The sequence below is a fragment of the Apus apus genome, chromosome 21 (genome assembly GCF_020740795.1).
Source record: "Apus apus isolate bApuApu2 chromosome 21, bApuApu2.pri.cur, whole genome shotgun sequence".
Lineage (NCBI taxonomy): Eukaryota > Metazoa > Chordata > Aves > Apodiformes > Apodidae > Apus > Apus apus.
The window spans coordinates 251,908-274,635 of NC_067302.1; the positions used below are offsets into that span (position 1 = coordinate 251,908).

The window sequence follows — 22,728 nt, forward strand, 5'->3', positions numbered from 1 at the left end:
TGTTGCCTGATATTGCAAGAGCCTCACTGGAGAGGCAGTTAGAAATCATGCAGCCCTCATATACCTTCTGTGAAATGCATTTGTGGACTCTTGACTGTGATCTCCAGAGCACTAGTAGCATGGTAAATATGGACATTGACCTCTGTGCCATGACAGCCTCCTTCTTGCAGCTCAGAGGCTTTGGGGCATTATTTATCTTTCATTTATGATCTCTAGTTAGTATTTTCATATGCCAGTTTCATATCACTGTTTTTTCTAAGATGAGTTCCTGAAGCTTTGTATCAAATATTTACCAGCGTGGAGAATGGTGTCAGACCATGTGCCTTTTAAATTAGCCTAGAATAATGCCAGCCTCCTAAGGCAATGACCAAAACACTCTGCTGAGAAGCCTGTTTTTAAACAGTGTCACTCCCCAAATACTGAAGTACATGGTTTCACCTGCTGAAGTAATTCTATTGTGCATAAACCATCTACTACTTATTAGAGAACAGACTTGACCCTGTGTCTTCTGCTTTCTAGGTGTGTTCTAACTACTGGACTGAACTGTAAAGATCTTGTTCTCCTTCCCCTCTTCCCAGCTTCATTTCTAAGTATACAAAGAGGGCAAAATTTTCTTGCTAGGAACCATCCCAGCGTTGGGGTAGTCAAACAGCTCATGATCCAGGACTTATGGGAAGGATATTGTGTAGAAAGTTTCCAGATCCCATGATCCTTGTATTCAATTTGGGATGTTGTGATCTGGATGGGTGGACAACCTGATAACAAGCAGGGTACTGGAGGGGGCTGGCCTAGAGTCTATCCCATTTAACATCTCTATCAATGTCCCGGAGGAGATGATGAGTGCACCTGTGTCTGCAGATGACATGGAGCTGGGGGTTCAGTGCCTACACTTGGGGACAGTCACTGTTCAGAATTACCTAGATAGACTGGAGAAAGGCTCTAACAGGAACCTTACGAAATTCAGCAAGGACAAATGCAAAATCCTGTGCCAGGGAAGGAAGAATCATTTTCCAATGATCCAGGCTGAGGAGTGCCTGGCTGGGCACTAGTTCTGCTGTACAGGACCTGAGGGTCTAGGCAGACAGCAAGCTGAACAGGAGCCAGCACTGTGCCCTGGCAACAGAGAAGGCTGTATTAACAGGTGCATAGCTAAAAAATCAAGGAAAGTATTTACCTCGCTCTACTCAACTCTTGTTAAACCACATCTTGAATACTGTGTCCAGTTCTGAGTCTCAGTAAAATAAAGACATACCTAAGCTAGAGTGAGGTCAATGGATGAACACCAGAATGGTCAGGAGACTGGACAACTTGCCCCAAGAATGCAGAGGAACAAGCAAGGCCCAGCTGTTCAGTCTGGAGAACAGAATGCTGTGAGGGAACCTGACAGCATCTCCCTCAGGACCTATGCAGAAATGATTGGTGGGAGACTGAGAGACAATAGATATAAGTTGAAAAAAGAGAGGTTCAAACTGGATATAAAGAAAATCTTTTTACTATGAGGACAGTCAAGGACTGGAACATATTACCCAGAGAGTTTGTGCATCCTCCTCCTTGGAACGCTGAAGAAAACCTTGAGTAACTTAGTCTGACAACTGGCCCTTTGAGCAAGATTTAGGACTAGCAACCTCCTGAGCTCCCTTCCTTCCTGAATTACTCTAATTCTATGTATGCATGTCCCCAGATCTCAGCAAGGACTGAAATACTTGCTAGCATTGCCTCTATCAGTATTTCTAATGAGATGTTGGCATCAGCTGCTCCGAGGTTCTGATTTCAAGGTTAAAACCAGGCATGAGGCCACCTGAAGAACACTGTGGAAAAGCTCCCTAAGTGAAATGCAGGCAAAAATTCAGCATAATTTGAACAGCCAAGTGACAGCCTTGCTGCCAAGTTTTTGCAGGAACACTATGACCCAGGGGCTCACTGCTATCATATCATCCTGACACATGAGGTAGGAAGAGAATCAGTAGTTCTTAATGGACCTGGCTGAAGGCAAGCCCTGCCTCAAGCAGCAAGAAGCCAAACGATGGGAGGGCCACCCTATAGCTCCAAGCAGAGACTGGTACAAAGCAGGAGGCAACATCACTATGCTGGCCAGTACGCTGGAGGAGAGGCAGAGAAACTGTCTTTGATTCTCTTATTCAAGTCCCTGAGGAACCCAGACCTTCCTTCTGGGCTCTGACTGTGACCTTGATATTGTTGACTTGGTTTGTCCTTTATGCACTCGCCCTAGTTGGGTCTTTTTTTAATTGTTTTCAAGCTGTAAAACAGTTATATTTTTGCAGTGTGTGACACTCTCCCTGTACACTGGGCTCCTCAGGTCACAGGCCTGTGCCAGACAATCACAGTAGACAAAAGGGTACAGAAAGCACAGGGTGCAGGCAGAATGGAGAGCAACAAAAGAGCATCTGGGGAAAATGAGGGGAAACTTCAGAGATACCCGAAACTTTGCCTGTAGTAAGAAAAAAAGGTTTGCAGAAATCCTATGACTTCTGGAAGTAAATGCTCTTCAGGCTGTGACTGTGTCCCCGGTTAAATTGTTGGGACACAGGCAAGGATTCCTGAGGGAACCAGGGGATGTCACATCATGGGCACTCTCATACTAGTGCTTATGCTGTATGGCTGCAGAAAACTTTCCAGAGTGCTCTTTGCTCTGGGAGTCAGCCACAGCTGGCAGTGCTGCTGGGTCATTTAAAAGCAGTCTTGTCTTGCTATTTCCATGTAAAATGGAAAGGCTCCTCCAAACCCTTGTACAGCTGGTAGAGGATGCAAAGAGCCTGATGTGGACCCAAGAGCATAAAGCTTGTCTTTAAACATTGGCTCTTTAAATGCCTGAGCTCAATGGCTGACTGAAATCCTGGTGTGGGACACTGCTGTTGAGGAAGACCTGTATCACCCAGAACCATGATGAAAAAGATTATTCTAAAAATAACACTGTGTGTTATATAAGACTGTGTCCTCTGGAGAGGAATTGCCTGCTTGTCTGTCTCCTTTAGAAGATGCCAGTGTTCTGGAATATGAAATATCCTATGTTAAGTTAGGAGACCTTCCCGCAGTCTCCACAAATTGTTCTTGGTGTGACAAGTCCCTGCAGAATCCTGGATTTATATTTCTTCAAGTTCATGTAGTCACACAGTCCCCTGCAGCAGATCCAATGAGACTGTATTTCCCGTTGTTCTAGCAGAGGTGGTTATACCAACCTTTTGTGATGCCTGCATGCCTAAGCTACCAGCAGACCAACACTGGCAGTGCCATCCCATCTGTCCCACAACGGTAGAAGGTGTGAGTAGCTAGGACACAGGGATGGCAGCCCAGAAAGGAACCTGGAGCTCCAAGTTTTACACAACCTCATCAGACAGGTTATGTCTATAACAGCAAATTAAATACTTCCAGGGCCCGGCCTCAGGTGTTAGAACTCAGGTGTCTGCACTAGTTAATGGTTCGTGCCTTCCCAGGATGGCATGTCCCCAGGCAATGCACAGGAACAGTTCAGGAGTGAGTGCAGGAGAGAGAACCACCACTGCCAGTGGGCACTCTGGACACGCTCTGGAAGCAGACTGTGTGGACATGTGGTGGCCAGGTAGTGCCACCACCAAAATCTCTTCAGCTGGACTGAGCTAGATCAGCTCACTCATGGGAGCTGAGAGGAGCTGTGTCCCAAACAGAGCAGCCTTAGTGGCCCTTGGTGTGTACTGTGAGAAGGCTACAATTCTGTGACCTACACAACTGCTCTGCCAGATTCTGCAGCATGTGGGTGGTCCTGGGGTATTACTTCATGGACCTCAGTACCCAGCAGAGGCATCAGCAATAGGAAGAAGCTGCATGACTGTGCAGCAAATGGAAGGGAGAGGCTGAAGAGCTGCAACGGACCTGGGCTCTGGTGGAGTGTGCTGGGATGGCCACAGTAGTGGATGATGGAGATGAATTTGGGCAGGCTGAGAGATAGAAAGGTTGTCAGAAGGATGATGGGACAGATCTTTTAAAGAAATGCATGTTGCTCATAACCAGTATGGACATGTCACTTCTGCTGTAAACTGCCCAGAGGCTCTAAAAAGTTTAATGAAATCTGGGCTGCACCACTTGGTGTGCTGTCCTGTCTGAGGCTTCAACCAAGACCTCCATCTGCCAGCTTTCCACCTGCCAAATGGGGAAATAATCCTAGAGGCAGAGAAGTGCACATTAGAGGCAACCTGCTCCACTCTCCACAGCCCCAAAGGAGGGTCCTGACATTGTCCTTAAAGACTTCCAGAGACAGGAATGTCAACATGTACTCCAATGACCTTAATTACTAAGAAAGTTTTCCTTGATTTGTCACTTCATTCTCTCCTCTCTAACTTCATTTCTTGGCACTAAGGAGTGAACCTTATGGTTATTTTTTGAGGTGGAGTCATTCCACATGGGCACTAAACATATTTTCATGTTTCAGTTTATGCATGCCAAAAATTAAAACAACAGAAATGTAAGATTGAGGTATTTTCATGCTATTTATTTTATAGTAGTTCTGCACTGGCTAGTCTAGTCATGATAAAATGGGTAAAAATTCTTTCTAATAAATTGTCTTCTTTTTACAGTTCACCAAAAGCATAGCTCAAATGCAGTGTTTGTGAAATAGCCACAGAACTTACAGACACACTGTGCCTTCCATTCCCTGCTGCTTCTGAAAAAGTGACAGGTTTTATCAGTATCAAATGGGTAGGAGATACACCATAGACATCAGATCCTGTTCTCCAGAAACTTTCTCAGCCTATGTAAATTGTTAATAATATACAGCAGAAATACTGATGCCCTGCAGATATGCACACATTTTCCTCCCATCAGGTGACAAAGGCATGATAGGTGTGTCATCCCATCACACAAACTCAGCTCTCTGGTTCACACTCCTTCACTTGTTACAAAGCTTATTTCATGTCTTGATCTCACATACACCAACGATCACTGCAGAGACTATAGGCAAGTTCTGTTATGGGACACAGAATTCTAGGCAGAAAGTACCAAACAGGCAAGAAGTTACCAGTTACATGCAGAGCAAGGGGCAGCAGCAGAGATGCAAGATCCAATCTGTACCTTAGGAGTAAAAGCACAAATAGATTCCAGGTAGACTGCTAGGTCAGTAAAACAACAGGAGAGGCTCAAGATGAACACTTTTTGAAATGTATTAGTTTGTGGAAAGCCTGTTTAAATTCTTCATTAAAAGCTGTATAAATGACTGGATTGATCAATGAGTTTAAGTAACCTAACCATGTAAAAAAGTCCAGTAGGATGGGATGAATCCAACAAGCATCTTGGCAGATTGGAAGGACTAGGGACATGACAAAAAAAGGCAGCCAGCAGAAAATGAAAGCTCCCAGAATAATGCCTAAAGTTTTTGTGGCTTTCCTTTCTCTTGCAGCAGAAATTCTTTTCCTTTCCAGGACACTATCTGCAAGTTTAATTTTAACATGATTGATAAATATTGGGGATCCACCTGAATGGGAATGCCCTTCATGAAGGCTAGCATTAATGGAGCAGAGGGAAGACCCAGCAGAGCCAGTAATCAGATGTGCAGTAGTAAAATGTTTCCCATATAATGAGAGTGGCTTCAGAATCCTGGATCGAGCTGCTACATAAATTCTACCATATAATATAAGGAGGAGCACAGTTGGGATGTAGAAAGCTCCACAAGTAGAATAAATTGTGTAGGAAATTTGATCTGTGTTCACAGTACATTTTGCAATTTCTTCATGAGCTTTCACTTGCCTCCAGAAAAATGGTGGCACAGAAATACTAATAGATATCATCCAGACCACAGCAATCATGAGCACTGCTCTGCCAGTGGTCCGGCGTTTGGCATATTCCAGAGCATCTGTGATAGCCCAGTATCTGTCCAGTGCAATAACACAGAGGTGCAGAATGGAGGCTGTGCAGCACGTGATGTCTGATGATAACCAGATATCACACAACATTTGGCCAAAGGCCCAAGTGTGGGTAACAGTGTAAGCAATACTGATGGGCATTACTAGGACAGACACTAAAAGATCTGTCACTGCCAAGGAGCCAATGAGGTAATTTGCAGGTGTGTGGAGCTTTCTAGTCAGAAAAATTGTAATAACAACAAAAACATTTGCAAGGATCGTTGCCAAAGTTATAACAGACAGAAGGACTGACAGTGAAATCCTCAGCCCCAGTAGTGTCCTTTCATCCAAAGCTAGTGATGTTTCAGTGAAATTTAATGACTTATTTGCTGAGCTCTGGAGAGAGAATTCTGCTGAATGGTTATAGTGAGTCATCCTCTGCTATGATTTCACTTTCCACTGTAACCTTTCTGTGACGATGAAGAAAGGTGCTTATTTTTTTTGGCTGAAGTAGAGGTTTTCATACTAGAGTCCAACACTGAAGAAATACTAAGTCGTTGAAAACTTCAGCTTACATAGCAGGTGAGGTACTCCCCTAAGCTAGATTTTCCATCACATCACATAATGACATCATTGTTAAATCAAAATGTTAACATAATCCACCAGACATGGTTGTGGTGTAAGGCAACACAAGAGGTATTGTAAGTATTTGGAATATGTTTTTCATTTTCATCTTGCAGATGATTAAATAATACTTTATTAGCTTTTATTCACACCTCCTTTCTGAACTAATCTTCTGCAAAGCTGATAAATCAATACTGAAGATTCAGAGGCCAAAACAGAAACATCTGGGCATGTAATTGCTGTCCCTGTGCTTGGGACAAAGCTATCCTCAAGAGGATGTTCCCTTCTTCCCTAATAGCTGGGTGTCAAGGTTTTGGTACTTATAAGGGACACTTTATTAGTAGAGTACACAAGATATAAAACAGTCCAGTCTGGATTCTTTTTGTATGAGGAATTTCTGCCAGATTTCTAAAACAAGACCTCATTCTGAGAAGGGCAGAGCTCTGTTTTCATTTATTCCTCCGGACCATTCAGGTTTTCGCTTCAACATTCAGCCTTCAAATGCTGAGATCAGCTATTGGGTACTAGAATTCAACGTGTTGTTGCTGAAGCTCACAACATGTTCCAAGTACTGAGACATTCGTGATCATTCCCATGGTGAATGATTGCAGTGATTTGTGCAGTAGTGACTCCTTCAAATGAGGAAGAATAGGCTGCTTGAGGGGATCTGGAAAAAGAAAGCAAACATTTTAGTCCAGAATGGTGATACAAGAGTTACAGAGGTTGAGGTATCACAGTAGACAATCTACAGGCTTTCCATAGTTTCTTTAGATTCACTTAGTGTAACTGGAAATCTTTACAAACCTGAAGAAGTCCTGAGACAGATTTCCTTGAAACTTTTCACTCAGATCCACCCACAAATACCAGAATGTCAGTCCAAGCTTTCTTGAAGGAAATCCTAAATAGGGTAATGAGTGGCACGCTGGGAAGGGAAAGAAGAGATGCTGAACTTCTCCAAGAAGATAACCACCAGGCCAGCTTCCTCCCCACCATCAAGGAGAAATCCCTCTGTCAGTCACAACTGGTACAGTTTTGTGCCTCCTGACACAGAACTGAGAGTCACTTGGTTAGGAATCTGTGGAGCAAAAGCATCATATATTCTACGTGAAACACTAATACTTTTGCATCAAGCAGCCTCTCCTGAGCTCCTGAATCCTAACAGAAGAAATAACACTTTTCAGTTTCACATGTTTTATTTTTTTGCTAAATATCCACCTTCTTTGAGTCAAATGTTTTTAGAGAAAAATATTTTTCCAGGAACACTGACCTCTCTTCCTAATGACCACTTTTGTGACACTGAGGAAAGGTTCAACTTATAACAATTTTTGAACATAAGAACAGCCATAGTGACCAAAGTCCATCAGATCCAGTCACCTGTCTCTGACAATGACCCACATGTTCACCCTGTTGCCTTTTTCTGACAATTCCCCAACTCTGATATATTCTTTTTCAGACAGAGGGGCCAGAACCACAGTGTTCAGGGTGTGTATACACCATAGATTCATACTGCAGTATATAAATATTTTCTGTTTGTTTCTCAATTTCTTTCCTAATACTTCTGGAGATTTACTTCACTTTTTTAATCATCACTTAGCATCAACCTGACATTTCCACAGACCAGTCCCAAATAATATATTTCCAAAGCCATGAATGGTAACACCAGCATTTTTCCCTGTTTTCTCACTTTTTGCATCTAACTGTACTGTACTCCTTCTCCCACTTTCTAACTCAAGATCTTTGCAGCTCTGCACAGTTGGTCCTTGTCTCTATTACCCTGAAGAGCTTTGTTTCATCAGCAGATGTCATCACCCCACTATTCATGTACTTTCCAGATCACTCAATATATACAGTAGCCTGAGCCTTCTTTATTCACCTCCTTTCAGAGACTCTGGCAGAGGGCCTTGTCAAAACTCTCTAGAGAGTCCTAGTAATTATATCACTTGGACTTCACCCAATCCATCAGTTTTTCTTAATAACTTCAACCGATTTGTGAGGCATAACTTCCTTTTACAAAGCCAGTTTGAATGTCCCGCATAACACCACGATTACTATGTGTACTATTGTTTATTATAATATAACCCTTTCTTCTCACTCTTTTTTTCTGAAGGTTTCCCTCTGTCTGGGAAACACGAGGGGAGAGGAGGCACAAAGAAGGAGTCAACAGCTCTTGCAAGAGATGCTGAGGAGACCTGGGCATTGCTGGAGCAACAGCTGCGCCCCTCCATTAACAAATACAGAAAGGAGGGAAATTAATGCAGTGGAAAATGATAAAGAGGAATGGAATATTGTTGTCAAAAACTCAAAGGAAAAAGAGACTTCCCTCAAAACCTAGGGTGCACTTCCAGAACCATTTTGCAGTTCTGCAGACTGAAGGAGAAAAACAATGCATGCAAGGTAAGTTGCCAGAGCTGACTGAGGTATCTCCCTGATGAGAAAAGGCTGAGAGAGCTGGGACTGTTTAGCCTGGAGGAGAGAAGGCTGAGGGGAGACCTTATCAATGTATGCAAGTATCTAAAGGGTGGGTGCAAGGACGATGGAGGAGCCAGACTCTGCTCAGTAGTTCTCAGTGAAAGGACTAGGGGCAACGGGCACAAGCTGGAACATGGGAAGTGCCACTGATATATGAGGAAAAACTTCTTTACAGTGAGAGTGACAGAGCCCTGGAACAGGCTGCCCAGGAGGGTTGTGAAGTCTCCTTCTTGGGAGATATTCAGAACCCACCTGGATGCAGCCCTGTGCTCCAGGAGCTCCTGCTTTAGCAGGGGGCCTGGACTAGATGATCTCTAGAGGTCCCTTCCAACTCTGACAACTTTGTGATTCTATGAAAAGAAGCATGGCCAGCAGATTCAGGGAGGTGATTCTCCCACTTTACTTGGCTCTCATGAGGTCCCACCTGCAGTCTCCAACATAAGAAGTACATGGAGCTCCTGAAGCGAGTCCAGATGAGGCCACAGAGATGATCCAAGGGCTGGAGCACTCTGCTTTGGAAACAGGCTGGAAAAGTTGGGGGTGTTCAGCCTGGAGGAGAGGAGGCTCCAGGGAGACCTTAGAGCACCTTCCAGTGCCTGAAGGGGCTCCAGAAAAGCTGGGGAGGGGCTTGGGACAAGGGCAGGGAGGGATGGGATGATGGGGAAGGGCTTTAAAGTGGAAGAGGGAAGATTAGTTTAGACATTAGGAATAAATCCTTCGCTGTGAGGGTGGTGAGACCCTGGCCCAGGCTGCCCAGGGAAGCTGTGGCTGCCCCATCCCTGGCAGTGTTGAAGGGCAGGTTGGATGGGGCTTGGAGCAACCTGGACTGGTGGGAGGTGTCCCTGCCCATGCAGGGGGGTTGGAACTAGAGGATCTTTAAGGTCTCTTGCAACTCAAACCTCTCTATGATTCTATGATAATTCCTGCCAGCTGGCTAGGAACAGACATCAAGCTTATGGTTAAGCACTTGCCCAGGAGTTCTAAGCAGAGGATGAACAACCCTGCTGAAACCACTGCACTTTGGATCTTGAGTTGCATTGAACTCTTTAGCTCTCTGATAGTGAAGAGTTGTTGTTGTTCACCTTGGCCAGAAATAAAAGTTTCACGTGTTAAACATTCTCTGAATTCTCTTTAGTGAGCAGGGATGATGAAGTTAATCTAGTTTCTCAGTGAGAAAGTTCCTTTGTCTTCTCTGGGTTGTTTTTTTCCCCACACCTTTACCATCCCTTTAACTGCTTGACTCAGTAATAGCTCAATTCAGAGCTGACACTTTTGGAGTCTAAGAAACCTCTTTACCTGAATACTGGGCTGATCACACATCCCATGCAGGAGAAAATCTAAACCAAGAACACCAGACAGACTGATTAACAATATTAAAGACAATGACTGTCTTACTTAAAAACTAAACCCTGGTCCAATCTTGATTTCAGTTGCTCAGAAAAGTTGTAGCAAGGCTTCCCCACCTTGCAGTTATTCAGTGTTAGAACAATTAGAGCAATGTGAAATGAAATGAAGTGCACATCACCCACCCACCTGTGTTTGAACAAGCCTGGCAGTCCTATTGCTTCCAACAACTGTCAGTCACTGTGGGGAAAAAATAAAAAGCCGATGTGAAACATGGCATTTGCAGTCAAATGAACTAGTCTAGACTTCAACTGAATTATTAGTCTTCAATATACCAGTAAACAGGACAGCCTGACACTGGGAGAATATCTTACTGAAGTTAAATAAGGCCTCAACAGATACTGAGTCACTGAATTGATTTTTATAAGTAAACGAGGTTTTCCTGTGATGTGATGAATGAAAGTTACTTTCAAAAGTAACTCCAGATCAGGTTTCTAAACCCCATGAGACACACATCTTGTAGGATTTCTATTGGAGTCCTCAAAGCCTTAGGTAGTGTATATCCTTAAGCTTAATAAAATCCTGTATTGTGCAGACAAAGTCTCTTTTGATTTTGAGACTTTCAACTGAAATACATGTACCTCATTGAGCAGCTCTTACCCATTTGGGCTGGCAGGGGGGCATCCTTCAGAGGTGTATCAATAATTGTGCTGGGCAGCGAGATGATATTATTTACTGGTTTCAGATTAATACAAAAGAGAGCTTGTGGGCCTGACAGAATTTCTGTTCCCTACTTAGAGCTTTGTCCTGGACGTTCACTGTGCTGACATTAAAATATATTCCCCATGTGCCAAATTCTCACCAGGGACTGTAGACTTATGCAGAATAATTAATCAAAATAATCCTTCCCTGACAAGCAGTAAAGTGTCACTACACAGTATAATGTATGGAACTGTAAAATATACATGTAAAATTAAAAAAACCCGAACTGAACACAGTGTAGTGTCTAACCAGAACTATAATCCACTTGGTTGGAAGTTCTTGGCTGGTTCTGTGGGCAAACCTGGCAGGCAGTGTTCCTCTTGGGGATGTGCACAAGGTCAGATAGGACAGTCATAAAAGTTGCTTAAAATCTATAGTCCCTCTATTGCAATGACTTATGCATCTGCTTAATGATATCACTTCATGTATTATAGATAACCATGACACTGTGTGGACTACTGAAAACACAAAGTTCCATGCTTATATATGTGTTTAGGAACCAGGGACTCTGAATCTACTTTAAAAAGTTTCTTTCCACGCACTTACCTGTGATGCCTGTTTCAGAAACTCTGTTACTTACCTTCTGTGAGTTGGTGATCACTACCATTGGTAGAATTAAAAAAAATTAGTGATCAGACTCCAGTAGGAATTAGTATATAAGGATGTAATGAACTTTATTTACCATATAGGTGAAATGAATGTCTTCCCAGTAATTTTGTATTTCAGTTGTTACCTATTTTTTGAGAAAATATTCTGAATAGAGAGAAAATATTTTCCTGTTTTAAAAAAAAAAAAAAAGGGAAAAAAAAAGAAAAAAAGGGAAAAGGAAAAAAATTGTTTGCTTGAACTGTGAACACTGAAGAAAAACAACATTAAATCCCAAGCAGTTGTTAAATTAAGTCAAGTATAGGTCATACATATAGTTGCATATTAAGGAAAAGAGAATACAAATGTGTAGACATATACGTCTTGAAACACTGGGAGCCCAGAAGAAAAAAGAGGCCATCTGGCATGTTCAGCTGAGAGCAACCTCCCAGTGGGACATCTTGCCTTGGCAGGGTTTACCTGATCTCCACAGCATGAAGAGTACTGAGTAGAACCTGATTATATGATCGCCTCTGGACAATATTCTTGTCTTCAGTGTGTGCAGTTTGCAGTCCAGGTAATCCTGGACCATCAGCTCTGGTGTCTGAAGTTACGTTTGTGGTGCTGAAGGAATCATGGAATGTCAGGTTGGAAGGGACCACAAGGATCATCTGGTCCAACCTTTGGAGGTAGTACCATAGTTGATATGAGGTGGCTCAGCACCCTGTCAAGCTGAGACTTCAAACTGTCCAATGTGGGGGAATCCACCACTTCCTTTGGGAGACTCTTCCAATGTTGGACCTCATGGTGAAAATTTTACCTCTTGTGTCCAATTGGAATCTCCCCTGGAGCAACTTGTGCCCATGACCCCCATGTCTTTTCCATGTGATTCCTTGTAAACAGGGAGTCTCCATCTTCTTGGTAGCCCCCATTGAAGTACAGGAACATGATGATGAGGTCTCCCCTGAGCCTTCTTTTCTCCAGGCTGAACAAGCCCAGTTTTCCCAGCCTCTCCTCACATGGCAGACAATGTGATCCCTCTGGCCTCCCACCAAGTTTTCACCCACACTTCTCAGATGGAAATCCTCTCAGACAGTTTGGCTGCATCAGCACTGTCCTTCACCCATCACTTCATGGTGCCCTTGGCCATGGGATGTGGGTATTTTTTTCAGTTCAATTGCCTGAAATCAATGGAAGGAGATGCCACAGCCTCCCAGAGCAAGATTTTCACAGCGTGGCAGGTGTGACGTCCAGTGCACAGCCTGGGGCAAACTGCAGGGTTGTGTGCTTGCAGCAAAGCTCACCACAAGAGCAGGCAGCAACAACCAAAAAGCAAAGTAGGACAAACCTGTCCTTGGTTTATCCACACTGTCCCCAGAGTGGTGTGCAGGTTTGGCAGTTGAGGGAGGATGAGGCAAACTTAGACTCATACAGGGAGGATTATGAGAAACTGAGGCACAGAGTCCCTGGAGTGAAGATATTTGACAGTGATGACACAACCACAGCAATCAGCACAGACACCAGGGTCTCTTCTGTAGCCAGTGGGGAGAGAAGAGCATCTCATAACTGCAGGAGCACCAGAGACCAGGACTGCCCTCTGCAACTGCCTCTCTCCTGCACCCCAGATGTATCTGTATTCATCAAAAATAAGGCAAGATCACTTCATCAGATGAAAGAGCATTTAAATTGAGAGAAAATGTTAGACCACGTAGTGCTATTTAACTTAGCAGAAAGCTCAGTTTACAGTCTGGAAGGTGGAAAGAGAACCTGCTTTAACTGTTGGTGATGACCACTGGGACTGCTTCACAGTTCTGGGGCCTTACTTAAAGCCAGGTACTTCTTTTGAATAGATTCTCTGTGTTCCATCTCTGGGCTTACACTGACACAGCAAGGTCAAGGCATCAGTGGAGGGTCTCCAGTGTGGTTAAGCTGGAGGAGAAACTAAGCACCAAAGTGTGACAAGGCAGGCGTGTGACATTATGTGACACTGACAGCTTGTTACAATGGGGTGGGCTCTGCAGACATGGAGCTGCAGCTCTGCATGGAGAAACACCATCAAGCATTTCCAAAGATACTCAGTTCAGAGTGTACACAAAGTCATGACACATTTCTGGTGCACAGCTACCATCTCTGGAGAAGGGTGATCCTTGCAGACAGCAATTCTATTGTGCAGCTGAATGCTTGGCTGCAAAGAGAGCTTTGGTGCACCCCTGCAGATCTGCTCTGAGGCAAACAGTAGACACAAAAAGACTATGTTGAAATGAAAAACAGAATTTGCTCCTTCACTGAATAGAAGAGCAAAGAAAGGGAAAAAAAAACAAAACCAAACAACAGAAAACCCAAAAAAACCCAAGATGAAATGTCTTTTAGGAAGTTCACACTTTTCCTTTCAGTTCACACTGAAGTTAGAGGAATTGGAGAGTTCATTCTCTCCACTTGTAGCTGGGTAACAACCAGGGGTTTGTGAAGGGATGGCTGAGAACAGAGATACATTTCATCAAACTACTGGAAATCCATTTGCTCTCCCATCTCTTAATAACCAATTCTAATTTTTCATTTAAATGTAGCAACCTCTGTCTTGCCTAAATAAAGCAGGTATCAGTGGATGTCATCTATCTGGACTTGTGCAAGGCCTTTGACATAGTCCCAAAAAAACCATCCTTCTCTCTAAACTGGAGAGATAGAGATTTGATGGGTGGACTGTTCAGTGAATAAGGAATTGGCTGGATGGACACATCCAGGGGGTGGTGGTCAATGGCTCAATGTCCAGATGGAGAGGGTGACAAGTGGTGTCCCTCAGGGATCCATACTGGGATCAGTGCTGTTTAATATCTACATCAATGACACAGATGGTGGGATCGAGGGCACCCTCAGCAAGCTTGCAGATGACACCAAGCTGGGTGTGCAATGGACACATCAAAGGGATGGGATGCCATGCAGAGAGACCTGGACAAGCTGGCAAACTGGGCCCATGTGAACATCATGAGGTTCAACATGACCAAGTGCAAGGTCCTGCACCTGGGTATGGGCAGTCCTCATGATCAATACAAGCTGGGGGATGATGTGGTAGAGAGCAGCCCTGTGGAATGGGACTTGGGGATGCTGGTGACAAAAAGCTGGGACATGAGCAAACAACATGTGCACTTGCAGCCCAGAAAGCCAACTGTGTCCTGGGCTGCATCAAAAGTAGCATGGCCAGCAGGTCAAGGGGAGGTGATTCTGCCCCTCTACTCCACTCTTGTGAGGCCACACCTGGAATACTGTGTCCAGCTTTGGAGTCCTCAACACAAGAGGGACACGGACTTGTTGGAATGGGTCCAGAGAAGGGTCACAAACATTATCAGAGGGTTGCAGCACCTCTCCTGTGAAGATGGGCTGAGAGAGCTGGGATTGTTCAGCCTGGAGAGGAGGAGGCTCCTGGGAGACCTTATAGTGGCCCTCCAGTACCTGAAGGGGCTCCAGGAAAGCTGGGGAGGGGCTGTTCACAAGGACAAGGAGCAATAGGACCAGGGGCAATGGCCTTAAACTAGAGCAGGGTAGATTTAGATTGGATATCAGGAAGAAGTTCTTTACTGTGAGAGTGGTGAGGCACTGGAACAGGTTACCCAGAGAGTTGGTGGAGGCCCCATCCCCAGATACATTCAAGGTCAGGCTTGACAAAGCTCTGAGCAACCTGATCTAGTTAAAAAGGTCCCTGTGCACTGCAGGTAGGCTTGACTAGAAGACCTTTAAAGGTCCCTTCCAACCCTACACATTCTTTGACTCTATGATTTTGATTCTATGATTCTGTGATTCTATTGTGCTGAAACCTTGACCAGTAATAAAGCTACTACCTGTGTGGGCTGACAAACACCAGATGGCACTAACAGGACCCACAGCTTCCAAAAATACATTTCATGGAACTCAAAAGAAAGAGAAATTTTTGCATCAGTTTCTGCATATTTGGGACAATTGACTTAAGTATCCAGCATAACAGTATCTGTGGGGTCCAACTTGGATACAAGGATCCTGTTCAAACATCAGAAAATACATTTAGAATAAACTGGGCTGATCTGCCAGTCCATACACAGTCATCAAATCAGGGTGCAGCTTCTGGGATAAAAACAAGGCAATGTCATAGTGTATTGCACTGAAAAATGAGATTCACAGAACAGGTAAAATCTACATAAAAGTAAAAAATTGGTTAAATCTGTAAAATGTAATGTGAGTAGATTTGCATGCATCAGTATAAAGGACTGGGTATGCTGCAAAAGTAACCATAGTCCTAACCAGATTCCTGTCTTTGGATTTAGCTGCCTGAGAGGAGGTTGTAGGGAGGTGGGAGTTGGGCTCTTCTCTCAAGTGAATCATGACAGGACCAGAGGAAATGGCCTGAAGCTGCACCAGGGGAGGGTTAGGCTGGAGATTAGAAAGAATTTATTTTCCCAAAGAGTGGTTGGGCAGTGGAACAGGCTGCCCAGGGAGGTGGTGGAGTCACCATCCCTGGAAGTGCTTAAAAGAAATATAGATGTGGTGTTAGGGACATGATTTAAGCACTGAATGGGCAGAGTAGGTTATGGCAGGGGATTTAGGTTATGGTTGGACTTGATGATCTTCAAGGTCTTTTCCAACCAGGATGATTCTATGATTCTATGGAAGTTACAACATTTTGCAAAAGCTATAAATAAGATAGAATAAACCTGACAGGAAATAATACGTATATGTATCTTGCATAATAAACTAGGATTTAGTTTATTAGAAAAAGGATTCTAGAAAAATACTAGAAAAGGCTTCTTCATTGCCAAATAGAGAAGAAAAATAATTAAGGGAATCAGTTTAAGATCTGTAATGGGAGCTTGGTCATTTGCTGCCTGGTATGCACAAGCTAATGTGCCACTTGAACTTACAGTTAGCACATTAAAAAGACAGCAGAGTAATCTAGAATAGGAGCAAGTGTCCTCATGTGGTGAGGAGGTGATTTCAACATTGGGTACAGAAGCTAAACTCAGAGCCTGCAAAAGTGTCCCTGAGACAAGCTGCCATGTCCCTGGGAGAGAGGGATGAGCACACTTGCTATTCCTGCTTGGTGTTCTGCTCAAGCAAGGATTGCCAGCTGGAAGGACATCACGGTTTTGGGGGGAATCCAAGACCACCTGCAGGAAGCGACAACCCTCAAGGCCACGAGAGAGCTTGGGTGGCAAGGTCCTCCTTTGCTCCTCTGCTCTCACCCACTGCTGTGTGTGGCAGAGACATCTCATACATCTCAGGCTCCAGCCAGGGAGGACTGAGAGAGGTTCAGTTCTGCAGAGCATAAGAGTAGTTTCACTGGCAGGAGGAAACTGCTCACAGCCTAATCCTCCTCTCCCTCCTCCCCAGCTCTAGCAGGGCTGTGAGCATGACAGCATGGGGTCCGGAGCTCCTTTGGCCACTGCTTGGTGGGTGCCTCACACAGCAGAGCAGGAAGGGTGAATTCCTCCTACCTGCCTGCCAGATAGGCAGTGAACACACCTGTGAGCACAGAGCAGCCCAGGCAGGTGCATCAGACACACACCCAACCCTTCTCACACCTCTGTGCATCTGGGCAGTGATTTTCACTTCCTGGCATTTTGCAGGATCTTGATTCTGGATTTTTGCGGGTACCTCTATTAGGAAAATAAATTATTAAAAATTCTTGAGGCTCTGAGTTGAATCCGTAAGAGTATGAGTCTGCACCTGGATTTCTCATGTGTTTTGGGAGTAGCAAGGCCACTGTATTACTGGCTAGACTGGTTATTCTGATTATTCAAGATGCTTTTGTGATCTCAGGTGTACTTCGCATCAACACCAAACAACTTTTTAGTACTGGAACATTTATCAGGGTACAGAGCTGTAATATTTCAGTTCTGGTTAGTTTGCACTCTCCTGACCTTCCTTTTTTGAGATGCAAATTCTTCTGAACTGAATGTATTGTTGCACTTCATAAGTTGTCCAACTAATTGGGGAAATTACAACCTTCAAATACTGTAAGTACGCAGTCACTGTTGTTGTGTTAGTCATTATACAATGAACTGTACATTTTCTAAGTTTTTAATTAGGAAAAAAAAAAAAATTTCTTTGCTCTATTACATTAGGTCGATATATCAATTCTGTTCACTATAATATTTTCCACATCTTATAAAACCATAAATATCAGCACTGTTTTCAACATTCCTCCCTTGTCCCCAGCTTCAGTGATGCTTCACAAAACAGCAAAGTTAATGTGGGATTCATTGCAGTCCACTTGGATCTCTAAAGCTCAGCCAGAGTTGGTCACCTCTGACAGAGATCTGAGCCCTTAGGGCTGAGAATCTCTTCTGTGACTGTAAAGGGAGATGGTACAAAAGAACTCATGTTGGTAGAGAACTCCACATGGCATAACATTTGTTCACTCCAGCATGGTTCATGCTGCATACCTCAATCTAAAATTATTATTTTAAGAATACAACCATTATAATACTATAATATTAATGTTAATGTTAAATATTAGTCATTTTGTAATAATGTTATTATAATATTTTTTTCTTTGATACAGAGAACAGCTTTCTCTATGATAAATGGTACACAAAACATTTCCCCTTTTAAATAAGAAACTGTGATAATTGGCAAGAAAATACTGGCAATGTTTAACACCTCTCCCCTCTCCCTACCTTCTATTTTTGCTCAGCCTTCAAGAAAGTATTGATATTTTTCTCTCGTGCCTTCATAGAATCATAGAATGGTTGAAGTTGGAAGGGACCTTAAAAATCATCAGGTTCTAAGCCACCTGCCATGAGCAGGGACTCCTCCCACCAGACCAGGCTGCACAAGCCTCATCTGACCTGTCCTTGAAAACCTTCAGGGATGGGGCATCAACAACGTCCCTGAGCAACCCATTCCAGTTCCTCACCACCCTTAAGAGTGAAGAATTTCTTCCTAATATCTAACCTCAATCTCCCCTCTTTCAGTTTAAAAACATTACCCTTGTCCTATCACTGCCCTCTCTGGTGAAAAGCCCCTTCCCAGCTTTCCTGGAGCCCCTTCAGGCACTGGAAGGTGCTCTCAGGTCTCCCTGGAGCCTTCTCTTCTCCAGGCTGAACACCCCAACACAGCCTGTCTCCAGAGCAGAGCTGCTCCAGCCCTTGGATCATCTTCATGGCTCTTCTCTGGCCCCTCTCCAACAGCTCCATGTCTCTCCTGTGCTGAGGGCTCCAGAGCTGGACAAATTACTCCAGGTGGGGTCTGACCAGAGCAGAGCAGAGGGGCAGGATCCCCCCTGGCCCTGCTGGCCACACTTCTTTGGATGCAGCCCAGGACACAATTGGCCTCTGGGCTCCAGCACACACTGGTGGCTCATGTCCAGCTTCTCATCTCCTCCCACCCCACGTCCTTCTCCTCAGGGCTGCTCTCCAGCCATTCTCCCCCCAGCCTGGATCTGTGCCTGGGGTTGTGCTGACCCAGGGGCAGGACCCTGCACTTGGCCTTGTTGAACCTCAGGAGCCTGGCATTGGCCACCTCTCCAGCCTGTCCAGCTCCCTCTGGACGGATCCCTTCCCTCTAGGGTGCCAGCCACCCTGCACAGCCTGGGGTCACCAGCAAACCTGCTGAGGACACACTCAGTCCCACTGTCCATGTCTCCAACAAAGGTGTTGAACAGCCCTGGTCCCAGTACTGACCCCTGAGGGACACCACTCATCACCTGCCTCCATTTGGACATGGAGCCATTGACCACAACTCTGGGTGGGGCCATCCAGCCAATCTCTTATCCATTGAGTGATCCATCTGTCAAATCCATGCCGTGTCAGGTTAGAAATCAGGTTGCTGATTATACACAGACAACATGTATTAGCTACCCAACCAATTGCTAACTACCAAGTTCCAACTGCTGTTATACCTTATTACTAAATATTACTTATCTAGCTCTTGGTAGATGACTGTATGTGTTGGTTTCGGGGAGGGGGGTTGGTAATGGGGGAAGGGTCCCACTGGTGGCTCCTGTGAGAAGCTGCTGAAAGTTCCCCCAGCTCCAAAATTCCAGCCACACCTCTGGCCAAGGCCAAACCCATCAGTGACAACGGGTGTGCTTCTGTGATTAATATCTTCAAGAAACAAGAAATTAACTGCTTGTAGACATCAGGACATTGGAGAGGGGGAGGGGAGAGCAATGCTGGAGCAGAGATACCAAGGGTGGTGAGGAAGGACAGGGAGGAGGTTCCCAAGCTGAGATTTCCCCACAGCAGCCCATGGTGAGGTGGTAGTTGTGGAGGGTTATGGTGGAGAGCCCGTGAAGGAGCACACTGGGGTACATGTGGATCTGCAGCCATGTAGGACCCCACTCCAGGGGAAGTTGCTGAGTCTGAAGCAGCCATGGCTCTGTGGGCAACTCCTGGAGAAGCTCCTGAGGGAATTCACATGGGAAGGACTCAGGTTGGAGGGGTTCATGAAAGACTTTCTCAGGGTGGGACCCTGCAGTGGAGCCCTTCTCCCTGAGGAGGAAGAAGCAGCAGAAAATAGTGTGTGACACACGCTAACTGTAAACCCCATTCCCTGTCCCAGGGTCCTGCTGGGGGGAGAAGGTAGAGAAAGCAGGAACCAAGTAACATTTGGGAAGAGGGAGAGGTGAGGTGAGGTATTTAAACTTGGCTGTTTTGTCTGCATCCTGTTTACACCTGACTAGTGGTTTAGAATAAACTCCCCTAGCCACCCCAATTTCAATATCCCCAGAGATGGTAATGTTTCTAAATTCTTCTCTGCACAAGGTCTCTGTGCTCATATAGGGTTGGATCTGGGCAGACTGGGAGGTGGCAGGACGGACAGAAGGATCACCTCAGGTGGGTCCTGCACTGCAGCTCTGGGTGTCACGGATTGTCACTTGTGTGTGCTCTGAATGGTGTTCCTCTCTACATGCATTTCTGAGAGCATCACCAAGGGGGCAGAAAAGAATCTACAGAAAAGGCAGAGGAAAGACTTGTCATCTTTTTTGTGCTAACTTTTCATATCAGAAAGGTTCCCCTCAGAACTGTATGTAGGACAACTCTAGCCAGGCAAACAGCTCCAAGAGAACTGCGTTGCCATCATGCTTGCTCTGTGTTAGACAGTGTAAGCAGCCAGACCCCTGACATCTTTCTGCATTTTAACATCTTAATTTAAGAAATATACTTCCCAGATTGCTAATAAAGCTGCAAACCAGCATTGTTCACAAGGCAGGTTTGATTTTTTGTAATTTTTGTATTTCCTTATTCTCTGCCATTTACTCACACATGCCTGCATCACACGTGCTCAATTTCTGTCTCCTCCCAAATGAGAACTGCAATATAGGGAGTGACCATCAGCTGCAAAGGTGACAGAACAATCTGTGATTTCAGGAAAAATGGATGAGTGATGGCAGGTAAGAATGCTCCTCTGAGACCATCAGGATCTGGGGGTAAATGGGAAAGCCAGAAAGTGTTAAAGGCAACATGAAAAGCAACAGACTGGCATTTTTAATCTATTTGTTTCTTTTAAAATTTTGAAAAGCATGCATGATATACAACCTAAATCCTTTTTTATTATACCACCTTAACTCTGGGGAGGACATGAGGGGAAAAAAGGCTAATCAGTCTTGAGAAACCTCACAGATCCCATTTCTTCCCAGAATAATCTATTTCACACTCCCTTGACAACAGTTCCTGTCATGAGGAAGTTACAATTACTGGCAAAGTAATTTTTATCATTTTGAAGCCAGTTGTACATTTAGGTTTTGTGAAGCAAGCTTCTTCCTTGGGGTTTAGTTCAGGCTCACAACTGGGAAAGAGACTCATTTTGGTTTTCTGGGGAAACAGTATTCTCCTGGAAGTTGTTGTTCAAGCATTGCTGCCCACAGTATCCAGGAGAAATCAGAACCATCTCATGATCACAGGGCAATGCTGGCAGTCCTTGTCCTTGGCTGGCTCCTGCCCTTTGCTGTAGTACCAAAGCTCATCCCAAAAGTGCTTCGCACTCAACATTTCGTTTAACACGTGATGTGGTGGCAGCCAAGTCCCAGTTGGCTCCAAGTGGGAAACTGGTGGAAATCCTGGCCTGCATCCAAGCAGGTACATAAGCATGAATGGGTGAGGACTCTAGAGATACACTGCTGTGGAGACTCCTGGCTTTATGCTGGTGCCTAAATGGAGGTGACATTTGGTCACCATCTTACCTGAAGCAGGAGTGACAAAGAAGCCAGGCAGCTGGGTCACTTGTGATAGACAAACCAGGATGGTGCGGGATAATGCTGGGACAACCATTACCACACAGATCTGGAGCCACAGTCACCCAAAGCTCACCCCAGGGCAATCCACAGACATTTGCACTTTAAAAGTGATCGTTTACCCAAGGTCACCCTATACCCGGGGGAAGAGACCTGCAGCATCGATTGGAAAGTTTGAGTTGCCTGTGAGAGCAAAGCCTCCCTCAAGATGAGCTGGCAGCAGAAACGCTGCTGGGATCCCGGGGCTCCGCGTCCGGCCGGGAGGGCGATGCCGAGGAGGGGGCTCCTCTCCCCCCGCCGCAGCCCCCGGCTCCAGCGGCGGGTCGGGGAGCGAACAGCTCGTCCCCGGGCACGGTCCAGCCGCAGTGTCAGGGCTCCGACCGCCCTTTCCCCCCCGGCACCGGCTGCGCAGGCGGCCCGGGGGGTCCCCGCGGTGGGAGCCAAATCCAACAGGAACCCCCGCAACCCCCCGCCCGGCCGGCACAAACGACGCAGGGAGCCCGACCCGTCGGCTCGGAGGCAGCGCCCGGTGTCACCCCGGCATCTCCCCGGTATCACCTCGGCATCTTCCCGGCATCTTCCCGGTATCACCTCGACATGTCCCCGGGATCACCTCGGCATCACCCCGGGATCACCCCGGCATCTCCCCGGCACCCCCCGGCATCACTCACCTGCCATCCCCGCCGTCCCGCTCGCTCCCGGCCCTGGCAGCGCCCGCCCCAAATCCCGGCGGCCCCGGCAGGGCTTGGCTGAGCCAGCGCCGCGCGTCCCGCTCCTCTCCTCTCCTCTCCTCTCCTCTCCTCTCCTCTCCTCTCCTCTCCTCTCCTCTCCTCTCCTCTCCTCTCCTCTCCTCTCCTCTCCTCTCCTCTCCTCTCCTCTCCTCTCCTCTCCTCTCGCTCAGCCCCGGGGGCCGGA

At 45.6% G+C, this 22,728-nt stretch overlaps 1 protein-coding gene across 1 annotated transcript; it reads right to left on the minus strand.

Moving 5' to 3' along the window:
- Nucleotides 1-4,486: 4,486 nt before the first annotated feature.
- On the minus strand, nucleotides 4,487-22,515 carry HTR1D (5-hydroxytryptamine receptor 1D). The gene is made up of 4 exons (XM_051638086.1): nucleotides 22,485-22,515; nucleotides 10,455-10,505; nucleotides 7,257-7,527; nucleotides 4,487-7,119 (listed from the first exon to the last, which is right to left on the minus strand). The coding sequence occupies exon 4, from the start codon at nucleotides 6,261-6,263 to the stop codon at nucleotides 5,127-5,129; it is 1,137 nt and encodes a 378-aa protein (XP_051494046.1). The 5' UTR covers nucleotides 6,264-7,119; nucleotides 7,257-7,527; nucleotides 10,455-10,505; nucleotides 22,485-22,515; the 3' UTR covers nucleotides 4,487-5,126.
- Between the last annotated feature and the right edge of the window lie 213 nt (nucleotides 22,516-22,728).